At 52.1% G+C, this 17,631-nt stretch overlaps 5 protein-coding genes across 5 annotated transcripts; 4 read left to right on the top strand and 1 right to left on the bottom strand.

The window, feature by feature from the left end:
* The first annotated feature begins 1,486 nt into the window (after window positions 1–1,486).
* Window positions 1,487–2,952, top strand: QC761_605355 (uncharacterized protein). The gene is made up of 3 exons (XM_062880983.1): window positions 1,487–2,054; window positions 2,112–2,211; window positions 2,279–2,952. Exons 1-3 carry the CDS (start codon window positions 1,956–1,958, stop codon window positions 2,773–2,775), a joined length of 696 nt encoding a protein of 231 aa, XP_062729227.1. The 5' UTR covers window positions 1,487–1,955; the 3' UTR covers window positions 2,776–2,952.
* Window positions 2,953–3,948: 996 nt separating this feature from the next.
* Window positions 3,949–6,015, bottom strand: HHT1 (histone H3.1). The gene is made up of 3 exons (XM_062880982.1): window positions 5,241–6,015; window positions 4,640–5,021; window positions 3,949–4,567 (listed from the first exon to the last, which is right to left on the bottom strand). The coding sequence occupies exons 2-3, from the start codon at window positions 4,757–4,759 to the stop codon at window positions 4,274–4,276; spliced, it is 414 nt and encodes a 137-aa protein (XP_062729226.1). The 5' UTR covers window positions 4,760–5,021; window positions 5,241–6,015; the 3' UTR covers window positions 3,949–4,273.
* On the top strand, window positions 5,791–7,247 carry HHF1_1 (Histone H4). Its single transcript, XM_062872956.1, has 2 exons — window positions 5,791–6,617; window positions 6,704–7,247. The coding sequence occupies exons 1-2, from the start codon at window positions 6,608–6,610 to the stop codon at window positions 7,003–7,005; spliced, it is 312 nt and encodes a 103-aa protein (XP_062729225.1). The 5' UTR covers window positions 5,791–6,607; the 3' UTR covers window positions 7,006–7,247.
* A 3,297-nt stretch (window positions 7,248–10,544) lies between these two features.
* On the top strand, window positions 10,545–10,838 carry QC761_605330 (uncharacterized protein; the record flags this gene model as incomplete). Its single annotated transcript, XM_062880981.1, has 1 exon — window positions 10,545–10,838. One exon carries the CDS (start codon window positions 10,545–10,547, stop codon window positions 10,836–10,838), a length of 294 nt encoding a protein of 97 aa, XP_062729224.1.
* A 189-nt stretch (window positions 10,839–11,027) lies between these two features.
* Window positions 11,028–16,865, top strand: HXT5 (hexose transporter hxt5). The gene is made up of 3 exons (XM_062880980.1): window positions 11,028–14,641; window positions 14,747–15,494; window positions 15,548–16,865. The coding sequence occupies exons 1-3, from the start codon at window positions 14,469–14,471 to the stop codon at window positions 16,247–16,249; spliced, it is 1,623 nt and encodes a 540-aa protein (XP_062729223.1). The 5' UTR covers window positions 11,028–14,468; the 3' UTR covers window positions 16,250–16,865.
* Window positions 16,866–17,631: the final 766 nt, after the last annotated feature.

Here is a 17,631-nt window from a genome sequence, read left to right as displayed (position 1 = left end):
AGGATATAGTCGTCTGTGGGATATGTGGCCTTGTTCTTATGCTTAAGAATGAACCACCGGGTCCTTTTGCTTGGAAAACTACAAGCAAAAACGTGTTGATCTCCCCGACTAAAGACCTACTTTGATATTTCCCCCAACCTCACCCCTTGGCAGTCAAGGAGTCGACAGGACTCTACCGAGCTTGACCTGTCCTCGACCTGACCAGTCAAATCTCAGTCTTTCTCCCATCTACCAAGGTTAATCTCAAGACTCCAACCTTACAGGCCTGACTGTGGCGGGCTTAATATATATCACCCACACAGCACACCAAACGACTAGAGCACGTCTTTTTATTGTCGTCCTCACATCACGTCTCATCTCCACGCCGCCTCTAGCTTCACCCGCCCGACGCCAGGGAAGCAAATCCCCACCTATTCATCAAGCGCTTCAGTGCTAGGTGGGGTAAAGGTGGTGCCCGTCTTGGTCGGGGGGGGGAGGGTGGAGAGGTCACTGTTTAACTGCGAGGATGAGTCGCTTGGGAGCGCTGCTGGGTTGTAGAACGGCGAGACGCGGGAGGGAAGGGGGAAATTCACTGCAAGCTGGTCTTGTGGATGGCGAAGGGTAGCAGTGCAGGGGGGGGCAGAGGGATCAAGGCGAGGCTGTCACGGTGGCCCTTCGTGGCGACTTGAGGCTGTGATTTTTGGGAAGGGAGGGTTGTGTGTTCATGTTTGCCCACTGACGAGGTATAAATGGGATGTGATGGGAGGTGCAGAGGGATAGAGATGTGATGTGTGCTGGGGAGAGCAGAGTGAGATTTTGGGGCGTAGGATTAACATAGGTGTGGATGAATGAATATCGAGGATACCTTCCAGGACTAACGGGCTCATGCTTCAAGATTGAAGCAATTGTGGTTCTCATTCAACTATGTGGGAAATCCAAACTCACGGGTCTTCTATTTGGACCTATCCCAATGTTTTGACATTGTTCTTGTCAATTTCCCCCTTTGGCCACGGGAAGAGTTGACTTGAGGCCAAGAGGCGTTGATGATGTCGTCAAGTGTAGATCCGACGAATGGATGGTGCCAAGACCCCAGCATAATGAGGGGCGCCACTAAATGACATAGACAACTTCAAAGTGTGCCCATATCATATCATTTGGGTAAGATAACGAACAGTTATGTTCCCTCTGGAGCTTTGTTCGAACTTGATCAAGCCGCTGTGCGAATGGTTGCTTTGTCGGCTGTTCACCGAAGCCTGGGCTCGGGTAGATAACATCGTCTGCGGAGCCAGCATTGGGCTTTTGGCTCAAGGTACCTAATACATTCCCAATAGTAATCCTAGATAGACTTTGGGGGCGTCACCAAAGAGAGAAGAGTCCTGCTATAGAATTGTATTGTCATATCGGTCGAAGTTGAACACATTTTCGTGCGCGCGTTCGATCAACATTGTCTTTGCTCTGGGAATAATTGGCTGATAAGATAAGAAGCGATGGCTAAACAGCAGCTTCTCACTTCCTTTAAAACCTCTCTCTACCACCCAACAGCATGGGCTGATTTTATGGAAATCTCTAGCACCCCGTTGATATCGAGCAACGTCTCATCTCATCGTCTCTCTCATGCTCAGACTCTTTAGAATGTCTTTCCATCAAAGCCATCGGTACCGCGTTTCCGTCCCCGCCTCCCGCCTCTCAGAAATGCGGGGGAGTTCCTCGGCTTGAACGACCAGTCAAGTTGGGGTAGAACGGCTAAGGGGATAGCGTCGGCCAGCCCCCCGGGACTAGGGGACGACGTCAATTGAGTAATGCAGATTAATATAAGTTGTTGACATAAGGGCGCACCCTTTGCTTGTATTCACTGCATTGTTTCATTACCTGCAGTTATTAACTTCTAAAAGATATCAAGGTACCACCGCTGCACCCTTCCCTCCTACCGTCCATCACCACCACCACCACCACCTCACTCACCGGTGTCTAACATAATGCTAACTCGAGTACTCCAGATGGCCACCAAACCCAAAATCACCCTCTTCGTTGACACCGTCAGCCCCTTTGCCTACGCAGCATACCACATCCTCCGGGTACTTTTCCCACCTTCTCCCTCCATCATCTCATATCTAATCATCTTCTCATGTTAGAACGACCCAATCTTCCGCAATGTAGAAGTAGAATACATCCCCATCTTCCTGGGGGGCTTAATGCACAAATGCGGTAACACCGCTCCCATCAAAATCAAGAGTATTTCCTCCCCCCCCTCCCCCCATTCCTTTCCCCCTCCCCATTTCAACCTTCTAACCCCCCCCAGACAAAGACAAATGGATAAACCTCGAACGCCTCCGCTGGTCCACCCTCTTCTCCATCCCCATGTTCCCCGGCCTCCCCCCCGACTTCCCCGCCCCCTCCCTACCCATAATGCGCTCCCTCGCCACACTGTCCCCCGCCCAGCTCACACCCGCGCTGGACCTCCTCTTCAAAAAGCACTGGGCCGACGGGGTAGCTACGCACAAACCGGAAATCTTGAAAGAGACTTTGGTGGAGCTGTTTGGGGAGGAGGAAGCGAGTAAAGTGCTGGAGAGGGCCAAGACTGTTGGGAAGGAGGCACTGATCAGGAACACTGACCGGGCTTTTGACGAGGGGGCGTTTGGGCTGCCTTGGTTTAGTGTGACGAATGCTAAGGGAGAGAGGGAGGGGTTTTGGGGGGTTGATCATTTGGGCCAGGTGGTGGGGTTTTTGGGGTTGGAGGGGGAATTGAAGACTACTAGGAGGGGGGAGGGGAGTAAGGGGTGGAGGGCGGTTTTGTGAGCGGGTGGTGGTAGTCTGACCGGGATTGGGGAGGGCATTGTCGGTGTGAGGGTGGTGAGGCTTGGATATAACTTGGATATTTTCTTGGGATACACGGCTATGAACAACAGAGTGTATTGTTCAGAGTGTCAGACACTTGTTGGTGAATTTGAGCTGCTGTTGATGGTAACATCATGGATTGTTTTGAGACCAGCCTCAAACGTGCGTGTGTGTGGTTCTCACATACATCACATCACCATGATTTCAGTCTCATAACGTCACTACCATCACGACCAACTCACCCAACCAACTCGTACTGGGCCCCCTCTATTAGCTGCTCTAACATTAACCACCATAAAAAACCCCTTCCCCTCCCCCCCCCTAAAGAAATGCAACCCCAAGATGATACCGCAAACTTGTATGCATGTAGTCTCTGCCAGAAGTGAAGACCCAGCCAACCACCACCAGCCCACATCCATCAGCACGGCCGCCGCCAATCGTCGGCCCTCTCCTCGCAATATGCAACCATTCCAGATCTGAAAATCTTGTACTCTGCCTCAAGCCATATGGTGTCTCTTATCTGAGACACCACCACAACTCTGATACCGTCCACCTCCAAAGACCATCGAGATAACACTCAAGATCAGCACCTTACGACTCTACACGGAAAACTGACCTCAGTAGTCCACACTCCGAATACCATGGACTTCCTTAAATCTGTCCAAATCTGGCCACTTGTCTACTGCTCCATCTCCTACTACAAGTGAAATCTCTCTTCACATGCAAGCATCATCTCCATCATGACCATCACCGCCCCCCATCCTTGATGACTTCACCCTTCAAACTCCACATATTATCTTTCTTCCAAACCGTGCCAGAGTCTCGAGCAAAAATCACACCACAATCTCACATCCAATCCCACACCCGCGTCCTGTCCGGCCAAAGCAACACAGTCCCTTCACCGCTGTCAGCATCCATCATGGCTCTCCCCCATCCGATGACCCCACCACAACCTCTATCCGTGACAAGGGCAGGGATAACACGCCTCAACGCGATGTGGAGTAAACACGGCATCTGGAATTCATGCTTTGACCTCGCGTCGCGGGGGATCAGAAACCCAACACCAAAAGACGCGTCACGTCAAAGAAGAAAAAGTGTTGCCACCGCAGCCAGAGTCACAAGGTCAAAGCAAGAGAGAAATCAACGCTGGCTCTTCAGCCACTGTGTGTAGTTTTTTCAGGCGTAGTTTATTATGCCCATCCATCTCCATTCTCGCCAAAGCCCGTGGGCAGATGCAAGAACTCGCGCGCGGGGTAATGTACAAATCAATCCCGAGTAAAGAAAACCACCGCAGTGAATAAAAAAACCCAAGCACGAACGCCGTTGTGTCCCCCGTTAATTGCTGCCATGATGATTCCCTTCGTCAATCAAAGCATTCCCAGTGTGAAAAATGTAGTCATAAACCCGACCCCCAAACCCCAAAGCTAGCAGTAGCAGAAACCCATGGTGGGGAAAACGCTTAGTTGCGCTCACCACGGAGGCGGCGGGCAAGCTGGATATCCTTGCTCTGGATGGTGACGCGCTTGGCGTGGATAGCGCACAGGTTGGTATCCTCGAAGAGGGAGACGAGGTAAGACTCGACGGACTCCTGCAGAGCACCAATGGCGGAAGACTGGAAGCGGAGGTCGGACTTGAAGTCCTGGGCAATCTCGCGAACGAGACGCTGGAAGGGGAGCTTGCGGATGAGAAGCTCAGTCGACTTCTGGTAGCGACGAATCTCACGGAGAGCGACGGTACCGGGCTTATATCTCTGTAGGGCGATGATGGTTAGCATGATGTGTGATGGTGATGATGATGACGATCAAAGTCAAAGGAGAAAACATACGTGAGGCTTCTTGACACCGCCAGTGGAGGGGGCGCTCTTGCGGGCGGCCTTGGAGGCGAGCTGCTTGCGGGGAGCCTTGCCACCGGTGGACTTGCGGGCGGTCTGCTTGGTGCGGGCCATTGCGACTTTGTTGTGATGTGTTGTTTGTTGATGGGAAAAGTTGATGGAGTTTGATGGAAAAGTCGCAAAGATGCGATGTGGATGATGGATTGATGGGCGGGGTGTGGAGTGAGTGAGTTGTGAGTTGAAAGGTGGAAGAGGGAGGTGGGGGGTGCGAGGTTTAAGTAGGCGCGGGCTGCAGGTCACGTTGGCGGCTGATTTGGGTTGATCAGCTCGATTGTGCCTGCTCTTTTTTGTGATGCGCAGCGGCCAAAACCGGGGTCTGTTGCAAGGGAAAATGGGGTCAGTTCTGGCAAGCGAAAACACGCCTGATTTTGGGGGGGATTTGGCAACAAAAATGCTGACGCTGTTGGTGCTGAATTTCTATTGGCCCAAAAACCTGCCACCAAGGCGCAGGGGCCACCGGTGGAATCCTTGCACTAGACGTTGTCGCATTCACTCGCTTGGAAACCAACCACGCAGCGCGGGGACTGGTACGTACCTTGCCACAAAGAGATCCGCTGCTGGTAAGGCTGGATTTGATATCACAGATCTGAGATGACTGCCGAATTGATTGTTGGTTGCCCCGTCTGTGGATGGATTTTGACAGGAGAAAGGCGGCTGATGCCTAATATCAATAATTTGTGACTGTTGTCAAGTGAATGCAGTTGAGACTATGGATCTGCAGAGCCGTGACTGTGGCTGCCTTGAAACGTTCAGACAAAAAGAGAGGGTCTGGGAAAGGATTGCAGCTCTGTTTTTGGCAAGAGCTTAGGCCTGGGCAGTGAATAGAGAGAGCACTTGATAGGTATCTGGCATCAAAGTAAATAATAGATAATTCGTTATCCAAGATTACGGTGGCATCACGAGGCTTCTTGAGCCTTCCTTCAGAGAGCAAAACCAGGCAACTAATATCATGATAGGAGTCATCACGAGCCTCAATGTCCACGGAAGGAAAGGACCGGGTGGCAACCCCGTATCTAGACCCTCAGTCATCATGGAAAGTGAATACAACCGAGACACCTCGAGAGAAGTCAGGTCCCTATCTGGTACCAGCATTTGCCTGGCAGGGCTCAGCAGAGTGAGGAGTCGTCTCAAGTCACAGGCCCATCTACATCCACATGTCATTACGTACTGCCGGTGCCAAGTGTGCAGCGAGTCTCGGAAAATACGACGGCATCCGCTTCGTGATCTGGGGATGGAACGGGTGGAAGCCTCTGTCATCGAGGCAATCACCTCGGGGGGAGCAGACTTGGGATGCGGGCCGCATCGGATCGATGGCTGATAAAGTGGTTCTGCCCCTCCTGCCGGTACGTATCCTGGGGAGATCCAAAGGACAAAAAATCGAATCTGGACTAGCGCTGGAAAAAAACAGGTGCTTCCCCTTTTCTGCAAGCTCTCGAAAATCGAGACGCGTCTTCCTCCCAGCCGTCAGTCGAGAAACAGTTTCAAGGCGGGGTCAAATACGCAGTCCAAACACCTCACAAGGGTCCGTGTCGACCTCTAGGAATCCACAGGGCAGGCGCGTCGGGTGTTCCCCAAAAAATCAGGCCAAGCCAAAAATCAAATCGGACCTTGACCCTTGTCTCTCTCCCTGCTGCCCAAAAAAAAATAAGCCTACCCAGAAAATCAGATCACTGATCCTGATTGGATTGATTCCACGCGCACCCAAAGCAGTGCATGCCGCTCCCGCCTTGCCTTACTTAAAGCCCGCCCTCTTCCCCACGTTTTCACCTTCCCACCACTCAATCCATCACAACCTCTTTCTCCCACCCAACTTCACAACTTTTTGGTGTCGCGTCTTCAGCCTCACCAATCTTCCCAAGACCTTTACCCACTTTCACATCTTCACCAACACAACCCGTCATCATGACTGGACGTAAGTTGCCATCCCCATCATCATCATCATCATCATCATCATCATCACCACCATCTCGACCAGCAATACTAACCTTCCCAACACAGGCGGCAAAGGCGGCAAGGGCCTCGGAAAGGGCGGTGCCAAGCGCCACAGAAAGATTCTTCGCGACAACATCCAGGGCATCACCAAGCCCGCCATCCGCCGTCTCGCCCGTCGTGGCGGTGTGAAGCGTATCTCGGCCATGATCTACGAGGAGACCCGCGGCGTCCTCAAGTCCTTCCTCGAGGGCGTCATCCGTGACGCCGTCACCTACACCGAGCACGCCAAGCGCAAGACCGTCACATCCCTCGACGTTGTCTACGCCCTCAAGAGACAAGGCCGCACCCTCTACGGTTTCGGTGGTTAAACAATCACTGGGAAGTCGTTTACGATTTGCATTTCATGACGGGTTATCACTTATTACTGGGCGCTGCGTTTTTCTGTTTTACACATTTGGGGGCAAATACTCTGGGACAATTGGGATTTTATTTTATTTTCCTCGCGTTTTTTATGATGGACGGTGGCTGCGATGGTGTACCATATGGGACGAGGAGAAAGGGGGGAGATTGAGTTAGTAGCATCTCTGATGTGAAAGCGGAATACCAAACAACATTACAAATTACTTTTTGCTGTGCCATTTGCTCCGTGACCGTGGCTGCTCTTCTTAACTTTGCAATTCCTGGCGCGCTTCTCTTGTTGATCCATGCCATGGTCGCGACGCGTTGGATCCTTGACTTGTTGATGGTGGGGGTTCGTGGGTTTGGGATGGGCTCCACATACGCGTTGCTGTCTGATCTTTGTGCCTGGACCTTTTGAGATTTGGGGAACTTGGTTGAGTTTCTGCTGTGGAAAGAAGAGCAGGGGCAACCCTTCTGGAGTGACTCGTGTGCAAGAAATCAGGGCATCATTTCACATATTGATTTTGCAGTCTTGTTCTACTTATGAAGGGGCAGATGATATCACGAAGAAAATGGATGTTTGCTGGCTGCTGCTGCTGCCCACCTGCCTGGGCGGTTGTCTTGCAAATCCTTTGTCTGATCTACTGATGCGGAATATTGATCCCTCCGTTTTCTTCGGTCTGATGCTCTGCGGCTGTTGGGAGTTGTGCTGATTTTGGTGTGAGAGAGAGAAGTGTGATGTCGTTGTGTAGCCATGATGTAATTGGTTGGATTGGGGGGAATGGGTGGGGCTGATAGGTGTGTCAGGAGGACTTCATCAGAGGTGTTGGATGTGTCAGATGATGGTGGGAGAGTGGTAAGGAGATGGGTTTGGGGCTTTGAAGGAGGTTTAAAGCTTCATACATGCTCTGGCGGTAATTGGATGGTTGAGATTGAGGTTGTGTCAATGTTAAGATTGGGTTTTTGAGGTTGGGTTTAGAAATCAAGATGAGAACTTGAATGGACATGAAGGTGTGGCTTGAGCTTATTGTTCGAGTTCTTGAGCTTGGTCCTAGATTGGAGAGTGTATTATGGTTAGGGTGATACTGGGTTGTTTTGATTTTTGTCTTGTATTTTATGAAATTGACTTGGTGCTAGGTTTTGAGTTCATAGTCATATATGTGATGCAGTTGACTTTTCTCTTGTTACGATCGCTCTGCTGCAGAATAATTCATGTCTAATTTTACTTCACCCTCTATCATGTTTTTCAGCCATAAATTACTCAGCGTGGTTGTCTACGATGTTGGCTGCCACATTTTCATGGTCTGACATGGACCAGGTAACATAATTTCACCACCACAGGGCGCAATCTGAAGTTACATGGCTAAAACTACTTTCATTAGATTTCTGGAAGTGAGGGGAACTTCCTGTGCTATCTTTATTCAAATCGATAAACTTTTATTTTTCTTTTCTTTTCATGACTTGGAAAACATCGAATCCAGTTACCAACGAATAGTTCTGGACATCATGGAAGGTACATGCACGATCCTTGAGTGGAAATCATATGGCTGTAACCCAAATGACATATTCTATCACCTTCCATCAGAAAAAGGCTACGTTTTCACCGTAGTGTTGCGTGGTTTTGGGATTTCATCGTTATTCATGGGGTTGCTCGACACAGCAACCATCCTCAACCGTGAAGTGATCCAATGCACACTGGCAGAAATTGTGTAAAATCAATGCAAATTGAGTAGGATTACCGAGACATGAGAATTTTTTGGTCATCGAATCGACCCTCATCTACACGATTGACCATGCTGACCCCCGAGCTGTCCACAACCCCAGATACACTAGACGTCTTCAAACCCAACACGAACGTTTTGGCTTATCTTTATCAATCGCCACAAACGTCCCAAAAGTAATTTAATATAGTACAAGTCTATCCTTTGGTCACGGCTGGGGCCAGTTATGGGTGACAACTGCAGTGAGGTGTTGTGGTCGTCGAAATCGAGGGCATGGATGCTGGAACGACTGTGTAGATGATGGACTGCACAATTACTCAGAAGTCCAAAAAATGATCAACCAAAAGGAATCGAACCCTCTGCCTGAGGAGTTCCACCACAGGTGTCATTGGGTGGGGGGTTTGTTTCCGAGAGATCGGAGCAACCCGATATCAGGTTTAAAGGAATCCACGTTCTGTCGCGGTTGACCGATGAGCCATTTGACCTGGTTACACCTTTCCTCTCAGATACCTGGGTGATCTAAAGGTCGACTTGAATGTCAGCATTCCTCATTGCTACCTGCTGCCTCGGTGCTCCAGCCCGGACTAGGTACTCAACCACCTACCCACGATCAACCCCACGACTATCCAGGTCGATCCCAACACGAGATATGAACAGCTGGTGAACACTCGCAGTTGACTCATCCAGGATTGATGGTGTATCTCACAGTCGTTCGATCCCATGACAATATCGGAATTCTGACGGCATCCATGGACCATTCGCCGCCAAACTACCCGCCATCAAACTTGCGCAGTGCCACGTTGATCACTCAGTCCTTGCTCAACCCATGCAGGGCCTCCATCAACGCATCGCCATAGAGCCACCCACATCGGCGGCTCAAGATCCACAGCGCGGGATGTACATGACCCGGATCCATCTCGGATACGACTGATGCGCGCCAATAAGTCCCTTGGCCTGCTCGACTACCGAGACGAACGACCCGCCTGCCGTCTACTGGTCTTGTATCGACGGAAAATTCTGGAGACTTACCCTCCGTACAGAATCTTCACCAAGGAACAAAGGAAAGGACCCCGGCCAATGTCAAACTGGGGTACCGGGTAATTGGATGATAGCACATATAGGTTGACCTATAAGGGAGGAATATCGACGCCGAAGATCCATATTGGCAGGCGAAAGTCACAATTCGCAAAAAAACAACCTGATTACTCGTCCCTACGTCTTAGCCGAATGGCGGAAGCCAATACCTGACTAGAGCAAATAACCCAACCCGCGTGGTACATATGGCCTTTCCCCGCAATCGAGATAAAGCACTTGGCGGAGTTGGATCGGGTTATAAGTCGGGTATGTCTTCCAGAGCCTGATGGCATGACTGACTGACTACTTGCCGTTCCCATGATTGTCACTGTCACTCTATATAGGGCTGTGATCACCACAACCACGTCACAATTTTCAGCCAGCAGCGACCCTTCCCTTGAATAACACCCGAACAAGGATTTCGAAACACAACCATGTGTCTCCTAACCCTCATCCTAGCAGCCCTTACCCTTCTAGCGTAGGCAACTCTCCTTTTCCATTACCAAGTGAACCATACTGAGATAATAAAACCACACCCAGCCACCAAACCCTCGCCCAAAAACCAACAAGAACTCTCCCCACCCTCCCAACCTGGCCAACACCCACCCCAGACCCAGGAGGACCTCTCCCGGCATCATGCACCTACCGCCCGACAGCAACCTGGTATAAGACATCAGGCTGTGCGGTGACCTGCGCCACTAGCATCCGTTGCAATGCCGATTGTAAGTTCCCTTATACCGAGGATGGATTTCTTCCCGCTGACAACAAACAAAGTCCCGGTAATCGTCCCCTGCGGGTGCACAAGAGCCTCAGTGGCACCAACGACAACGTCCATCTGCCCCACAGCCTCCGACTGCCAGCAATGTACCACCAGCTGGGGGATCTATGTCACCACGCAGTCGAATTGTGCCTTGAATGCTAGGGTGACTGGTAGAGCTGAGGCAAATGACGCGCACCGCTGGAAAGAAGAGGGGATGGCCAGATATGCAAGGCTTTTGCGGGCTTGAGGTGGACTGGCGGGACGGGATGGCTAGTGGATTTGTCTGATGGAGAGAAACAGATGCTGGAACATCATAAACAGAATGAACAGAGCTAGCCATTGCCGTCAATTTGACCGATATATGCGGCCGGAGGCATCCGGGGGCAGTGGCAGTTACAGACGCCAATCACGCAAGATGCTGTGCACCAGGAACAAAGCCCCATGCCAATCAAAACGGCCTTGTCTGTATGTCCAAGACAAGCCAACAAATTACCACCAGAACACCGCAAAAGACAAAAAAGAAGATGTCAACCAAAAGAACCACTCTTGGATACTGCCAGCGATTGCGTGCTACCCGAATAAGCGGAGCCGTCCCGAAGCCGAGACGACTCGGAACCAAGGTCGGATGACCGGTTCAAGCAGCTATCCGACCTTGCCGGGACAAACATCCATCTGGCTGTTGCACACACTTACATCAAGGGGGCTTCCGTGCCTGACCAAAACCCCTTCAACCCCCGACTCGATCTTTCCACCACACCGTGACATCTCATCATCTCAGCGATGCAGCCGCGGCGGAGCCAACAATGTGAGCACGTGGGCATGTCTCCCGCCCGCAATCCACAACGCTCCTGCTTCTTCAAGTACCGCTTGCCTCGTTTTGATTGATAACTATCCGGTATCGGGCCACGAGGTGCAAACGATCCGGAGAACTGGGAAGGCCATGCGTTTGAAACCCGATAATTCCCAGGCGCAGAATCCCGTCATCGTCCTTGTCCGCGATGACTGCGCCGACACCCTTCCTCCAACAAGCCTAGACAGCTAACGCACAATCCGCAGTGTGCTCCTCTGTCCCTCCGTGATCCCCACCTCTCAGCCAAAATGAGCAGTTGACCCAAGTCGTCATGTACTCGGTGCCGCGAGGTCGTCCACATGCTTCCCAGCAACCCGATGACAAATAGCCAAGTCGAGCACTTGCTCTCCCGACACCATACCTAGCGGGCCGCTTCCAAAACCAATGACGACAGCCGGCCCGAGCCGAATCGAACACGATGCAAACCGTTCCCCGTACAGGCGATATCGAACAAGAGGGCACTGTCTTCATCGTCAACCTCCGCCAGCAACCCGCCACCACCGTCGTAAAGAAAAAAAGAAAGAAAGAGAAAAGAGAATTCAAAACAAGAGAAAAGAGAAGGAAAGAAAGAAAGACCCCTATGATTGTTTGCCAGACTTATATATGGTCATCGCCAACATCATCACTCATCAGCCAAAAACGCGTCTCGAGCCCCTGCCACTCGCGTTTCCCATTTTAACTGGCGTCACCCTCGCGTCGAGGGAACACAGCATCTCAAGACAAGGGGCGTTGGTCCAAGTTCGGTAATGTTGAATGGCATTCCTCTCAAATGATTGGATAGTGGATCGTGGAATTTTGCCTGAAACGGCTGAATCAGGAAGACCTCGGGTATGGTAGGCTGGGCAAGCGCGGTCTCGGCGGCATCATAGGGCACGAGGCTGAGGAATTATTTGATATAGGGGGTCCCCTGACGCGCGCTTCTTTGACATGAAAACAAATTCCTGCACTTCCTTTCGACTTTTCGAGACGACGGATGGACGATTTGATGCTGGTTTTTCTTCGGCAACAGCATGCGCACACCGACGTCAGCGGCGGCTCGCACCCATGGGGCCAACAAAAAGTGTCGGAGACTCCAACACGAATTCTCGAGCTCCACTTGGGCGGTGCATTGCGTTACGAGACGCCGACCGTGGACGGCGGCGGATGGGAGATCGTTGAGCGCAAACGGCGGTACATATGTATCGGTGGCTTTGGGAACTTTGGTTCCTGGTTCAAGTGAGCCACAAGGGGTTTTGAGGTTATGGGGCTGGGAAACCACTCGAAAGAGAGCCGCCTCCAGCGAGACATCTGTTATCGTCATCGTCATGGCATGGCCCGGAAGGTCCGGAGTGGCGGCTCGGAGCCGGCCCGATAGCCATTGACGACATCCGATCTCATTTCCTTGGCATTTTCTTTACTCTCATCTCCTGATGTCTGTCAATGGGTTGGTTGCCCGTGTGTGGTGGGATGGTTGGAAGCTCGACTCGAACGAGACGGCTCGGGATGGCCCGTCGTCGAGACCAGAGGCAAGCGCTGTCGGTCGACGGCTTTGGAGGAAGGGGTGGTACGCATGGAGGAAAAAGAAGGTCCGTCGGCACGGCAGTGTTAGGGGCAAACGGTGTTCCCTCGAGACTGCATCTCGTGGGGGAACAGGAGGGGGCCACTTGGCATCAGAACGCGGAGGCAATTTGCGCGGTGTCATCAAGTGATGCACCCAGACCTTGCGCATGTTATTCCATGGCAAGGCGTCTACCTCATGCGACTTTGTCTCGTGGTGAAAGATGCTGAACACAGGTCGCCCTCCCTCGTCTCATGATGCTGCTGCTACCTTTCGCAAGTGCAACAGTCAGCCGCCGAGGGAAATTGGATGTGGATGGACAGATGGGGGGAAACTGGCTACCACAGTTTTGACTTTGTGGCCGTGTTGCAGAGCCAGCGGGCGGACAAGCCATGGCGAGTCAATTGCTCGTGGCGTCGACCATCAATTGTGGGACAGCAAACCGGACCTGACATCATGTGCTGGGGACAACCTGGTCTTGGCACCGAGAGAGACACCGAGCTCGACGGCCTATTGAGATGCTGGACGGGAGCTCTGAGCAAGGATGGAGGTCTGACAAGAAGGTGGGAAGAGGGTGGAAATAGGGGCACAACTTTTATCACAGCATCGAAGCAGGCTCCCGATTAGGCAACTCCGACCAGGCCGACGGAAACAACACAAACCACCGCAGGGCCAAGAGCCGACGACGGAGATATCAGTCAATCACCAGGTTCTTCAGCCTTGCCTCTTGTCAGTTCCAGCTTGGTTTTCCCTGGTCCACCGGTGACCAAGTTGCACCAGCAGCACCAGCTCCGGAAGACCCGCAAACCGACTCGAGCTAGGAACGTCATTATCAGGGCGCGGGAATGACGACAAAACAAGAGCGGCGGCCGTCTCTGGCCGCCACGACGTCGGCACCCATTTCTAACAGTGGCAACCCCTAGTGGTTTAGCCGCATCGCATCACAGGACACCGACAGATGCTTCTCGCATTCCGCCCGTTCAGCGCCCGTCTCTCCCGACGCGAACCAAACCAAAAAGAAGCGGTGCTGCTCCTTCCTCAACCAAACCCAAGCCACCCTCCCAACTACCGATCTTACCGCAATCCACTCTCGGCCGCATTGTTCCTGGAAGCATCCACAACCAAGTTGCGCCTGCCCACCGCACCAGAACCCAACAGCACCACTCAGGCCGGGTTCATTTCTGCTTACCGGCGCCCCAAAGTGTACCTTCCCGCGGGATTGACACCACCTGATCGGAAAAAAAAGGTCAACTTCAATCCCAATCAGAACTCTGGGGACTCCACGAACTCCAGACCTTCCAGCCTGCTGCCCCTGATCTTTCTCCGCTTCCCACAGAGAAGTTTGCAGAAAAGAGCGCAATAAATATCGCTTCTACGCTTCCCCGGATCTTCCTCCTACTTCTTGTCTTCTTTCTCACCATCTCCCGCACATACTTCATGAGGTAGCCTGTCTGGCCCTTCAATTTTTAACCACTGACAACGTCACCACCATGGCGGGACCAAGATCGCTCCACGAGACGACGGACGATGAGCATTCGCCCAAGTCTGGCACCCCGGCCAACGTCTCGGCCGCTTCTCTGGCTGCCGAGCAGCGTATCACCGGCCTTGCCATCCTACTAGGCGCTGTTGCCAGTATTGGTGGTTTTATGTTTGGCTATGTGAGGTGAGTGAGATTGTTTCATCCCACGCCATCCCGCGCCCTGCTTTTTTTGACAGCTCGGCAGCTCCATATGGTGACAAAAGCTGACTCCACCTGCTTCCTTGTTAGCGGTCAAATCTCGGGCTTTTTCGATATGGAAGACTACGGCAGACGCTTTGGTGAATTCAACGTCCTTACTGGCAAATACGACTTCAGCGCTCCCAGACAAGGTGCCATAGTCGGCCTATTACCGGCTGGCTGCTTGTTTGGTTCGCTCATTGCCGGCCGCATCGCCGATACCTTGGGTCGCCGCATGGCCATCTCGGTCACTGCCGTCTTCTGCTGCGTTGGAAACATCATTGAAATCTCTTCGTCGAGCTCATGGGCTCAATTCGCTGTCGGTCGCCTCGTCACTGGTTTTGGTATTGGTGCTCTCTCGGTTGCGGTACCCATGTACCAGTCCGAGTCGGCCCCTGCCAAGATCAGAGGTGTTCTCATCTCGTGCTACCAACTCTTCATCACCCTCGGCATCTGGGTTGCTGAGATGATCAACTATGGCACCCACACCATGTCCAACTCTGGCTCGTGGCGCATTCCCAACGGTCTGTCGTTCCTTTGGTCGCTCATCCTCGGTGTTGGTATCCTCTTCCTTCCTGAGTCCCCCCGCTTCGCCTACCGTGTTGGCCGCGAAGAGGAGGCGCGCAGGAGTATCGCTCGTCTTGCTGGCCTCGATGAGAGGGCCGCCTCTGTCAACCAACAAATCGATGAGATCAAGGCCAAGCTTGATGAGGAGAGAGCCGGCGCCCAGACGAGCTGGTACGAGATCTTCACTGGTCCCCGCATGCTCTACCGTACCCTTCTTGGTATAACTCTCCAGGTAACTAACCCCTGTCCCCCACCCGGATGCAACTTGAACTAACTTTGAGTTAGGCTGGTCAACAACTGACGGGTGCCAATTTCTTCTTCTACTACGGTACCACCATCTTCCGTGCTACCGGTCTTAGCGACAGCTACGTTACCCAGATCATTCTCGGTTCCGTCAACGTTGGTTGCACCTTTGGCGGTCTCTACATTGTCAAGAAGTGTGGAAGAAGAAATGCTCTCATGGGTGGCGCCCTCTGGATGATGGTGTGCTTCTTCGTCTACTCGTTTGTTGGTCGCTTCAAGCTTGACCCCGTCAACCCAGCCAACACGCCCACGGCCGGCAACGTCCTCATCGTGTTCTCTTGCCTGTTCATCGCCGCGTTCGCCACCACCTGGGGTCCTCTTGTCTGGGTCGTCACGGCCGAGCTCTACCCTGCCAAGTACCGCGCTCCTGCCATGGCCATTGCCACTGCCAGCAACTGGCTCTGGAACTTTTTGATGAGCTTCTTCACCCGCTTCATCACCGACTCGATCGGCTACCTGTACGGTCTCGTCTTCGCCGGCTGCTGCGCTGCCCTTGTCCTCATCGTCTTCTTCTTCTTGGTGGAGAGCAAGGACCGCAGCTTGGAGGAGATTGACACCATGTACATGCTCCACGTCAACCCCATCACCAGCGCCAAGTGGTCCGAGGACATGGTGCCCTCCAGTTCCGCCAGCGACGAGAAGCAGACTGCGCACATGGAGAAGAGCGACAAGCAAATCCCTTGAATTTGTCCTTTTATGATACCAACCGCCACGAAACTGCATAATAGTTTGAGGGGGCATTTGCATTACGACTGGGAAGGCGACATGGAGTCTCTCTTGCTTGCATCTCTAGAGGTCATATATTTGTCGCTCTCTTGGCCATGGCCCTGGAGAAGCATAAACATGCGTCTGTTGTAGGGATTTCTTTCTTTTGGCGGATAGGCGAAAACAATGGGTTTTGTTGGGATGTCTGTTTGCTTGCTACCCTACGGCATTGCCAAGGGCACCTAAATATACGTGTCGAGTGTACGCGCTGGCGTTTGGTGCCGTGTATGCGAGTTCCAAAGAGAGAGAGAGGACGGAGGGCTTTGGTTCAAAGAGAGAGAGAGAGAGAGAGATAGTTGTAGGGATGGAAGAAAAAAATTTATTTTTAATAGTTAGCAGGCCTGTCTGTCTGTCTGTCTTGTCTTGTCTGGCAAAGAAGATGCAGGCGAAGTAGAAGACAGCTTGCGGTGGGTAATATATATATTCAAATGTTCTTGCTGATTATGGATTCACGGGAATGGGTTTTTGTTTCTTTTTTGAGTGGAGGGTTAGTTTTGATAGTAAATATCGATGTTGTGGTTTGATATGAATTCGAAGCTGCTGGGTCTTTGGCAAGATTTGGTACGAGGTGAAAGCTTGTAGGTAACCCGGGTGCCCGGACAGACCTGGGACGGGTGACACATTCATTCAATGCATCCGTGGTGTGGTTTCATAAGGTGATGGGCCCAGAGGATATTATGGTACTACGGTTGCGAGCAAAAGTAAACCCCCCTGTTCACCTTGCAACTACCTGCCAAGCACATAACATGGGTTTAGCAGGGGGTCGAGTTTGTTCGCATCCGCCGAGCCGGAGGACACCGGGGGTTTGATCACGGAGATAAAGAGATGAGAGAGAATAAGGTGAGTGGGGTTTGTTCGGCAGTGGAAGCGGGAGAAGAAAGGTTTTTCTTTTTTGGTTGGTGTGAGCAAGGGATCGCTGTGATTCTGGGGCGGTTGCGTGCTTTTCTTTTGGTTGCGCCACTGAGGAAAGGCTTGGCAGGGGCGATGCTCGGGTACCTCAGATGCTGGATCTGGGGCGGGTGGGAGGGTTATTTATGTGCGTGTGTGTGAAGATGGGGAGGATTGTGTGTGGGAGACTGGGATGGTGAGTAACGTGGGAAGATATCATTTGGTGGAGGGCAGTGTGGTTCTTGGATATCTTCTAGGGGAGGTATTTGCTGGGAAAAGCCTACAAATGTGGGAAGGGGAAAAATAATGAGGGACGAAGCAAAGAGGGTCTGGACTCTATCCCCGGAACAGGCAAGGAGGGCTTATGCAATGCAATGCGATATGCGGGCATATGTACCGGAGTATGTACATTC

The sequence above is a fragment of the Podospora bellae-mahoneyi genome, chromosome 6 (genome assembly GCF_035222275.1).
Source record: "Podospora bellae-mahoneyi strain CBS 112042 chromosome 6, whole genome shotgun sequence".
NCBI classification, from domain to species: Eukaryota; Fungi; Ascomycota; class Sordariomycetes; order Sordariales; family Podosporaceae; genus Podospora; species Podospora bellae-mahoneyi.
Note: the sequence above shows the minus strand (reverse complement) of the source record. Positions and strands in the feature narration are given on the sequence as shown.

Coding starts and splice junctions, on each gene's coding strand:
- QC761_605355 (XM_062880983.1), top strand. CDS start 1,956: ATGCTAACTCGAGTACTCCAGATGGCCACCAAACCCAAAATCACCCTC. Junction 2,055..2,111: donor CAGCATACCACATCCTCCGG/GTACTTTTCCCA, acceptor TTCTCATGTTAG/AACGACCCAATCTTCCGCAA. Junction 2,212..2,278: donor CGCTCCCATCAAAATCAAGA/GTATTTCCTCCC, acceptor AACCCCCCCCAG/ACAAAGACAAATGGATAAAC.
- HHT1 (XM_062880982.1), bottom strand. CDS start 4,759: ATGGCCCGCACCAAGCAGACCGCCCGCAAGTCCACCGGTGGCAAGGCT. Junction 4,568..4,639: donor GCGGTGTCAAGAAGCCTCAC/GTATGTTTTCTC, acceptor ATCATCGCCCTA/CAGAGATATAAGCCCGGTAC.
- HXT5 (XM_062880980.1), top strand. CDS start 14,469: ATGGCGGGACCAAGATCGCTCCACGAGACGACGGACGATGAGCATTCG. Junction 14,642..14,746: donor TTTATGTTTGGCTATGTGAG/GTGAGTGAGATT, acceptor CTTCCTTGTTAG/CGGTCAAATCTCGGGCTTTT. Junction 15,495..15,547: donor TTCTTGGTATAACTCTCCAG/GTAACTAACCCC, acceptor ACTTTGAGTTAG/GCTGGTCAACAACTGACGGG.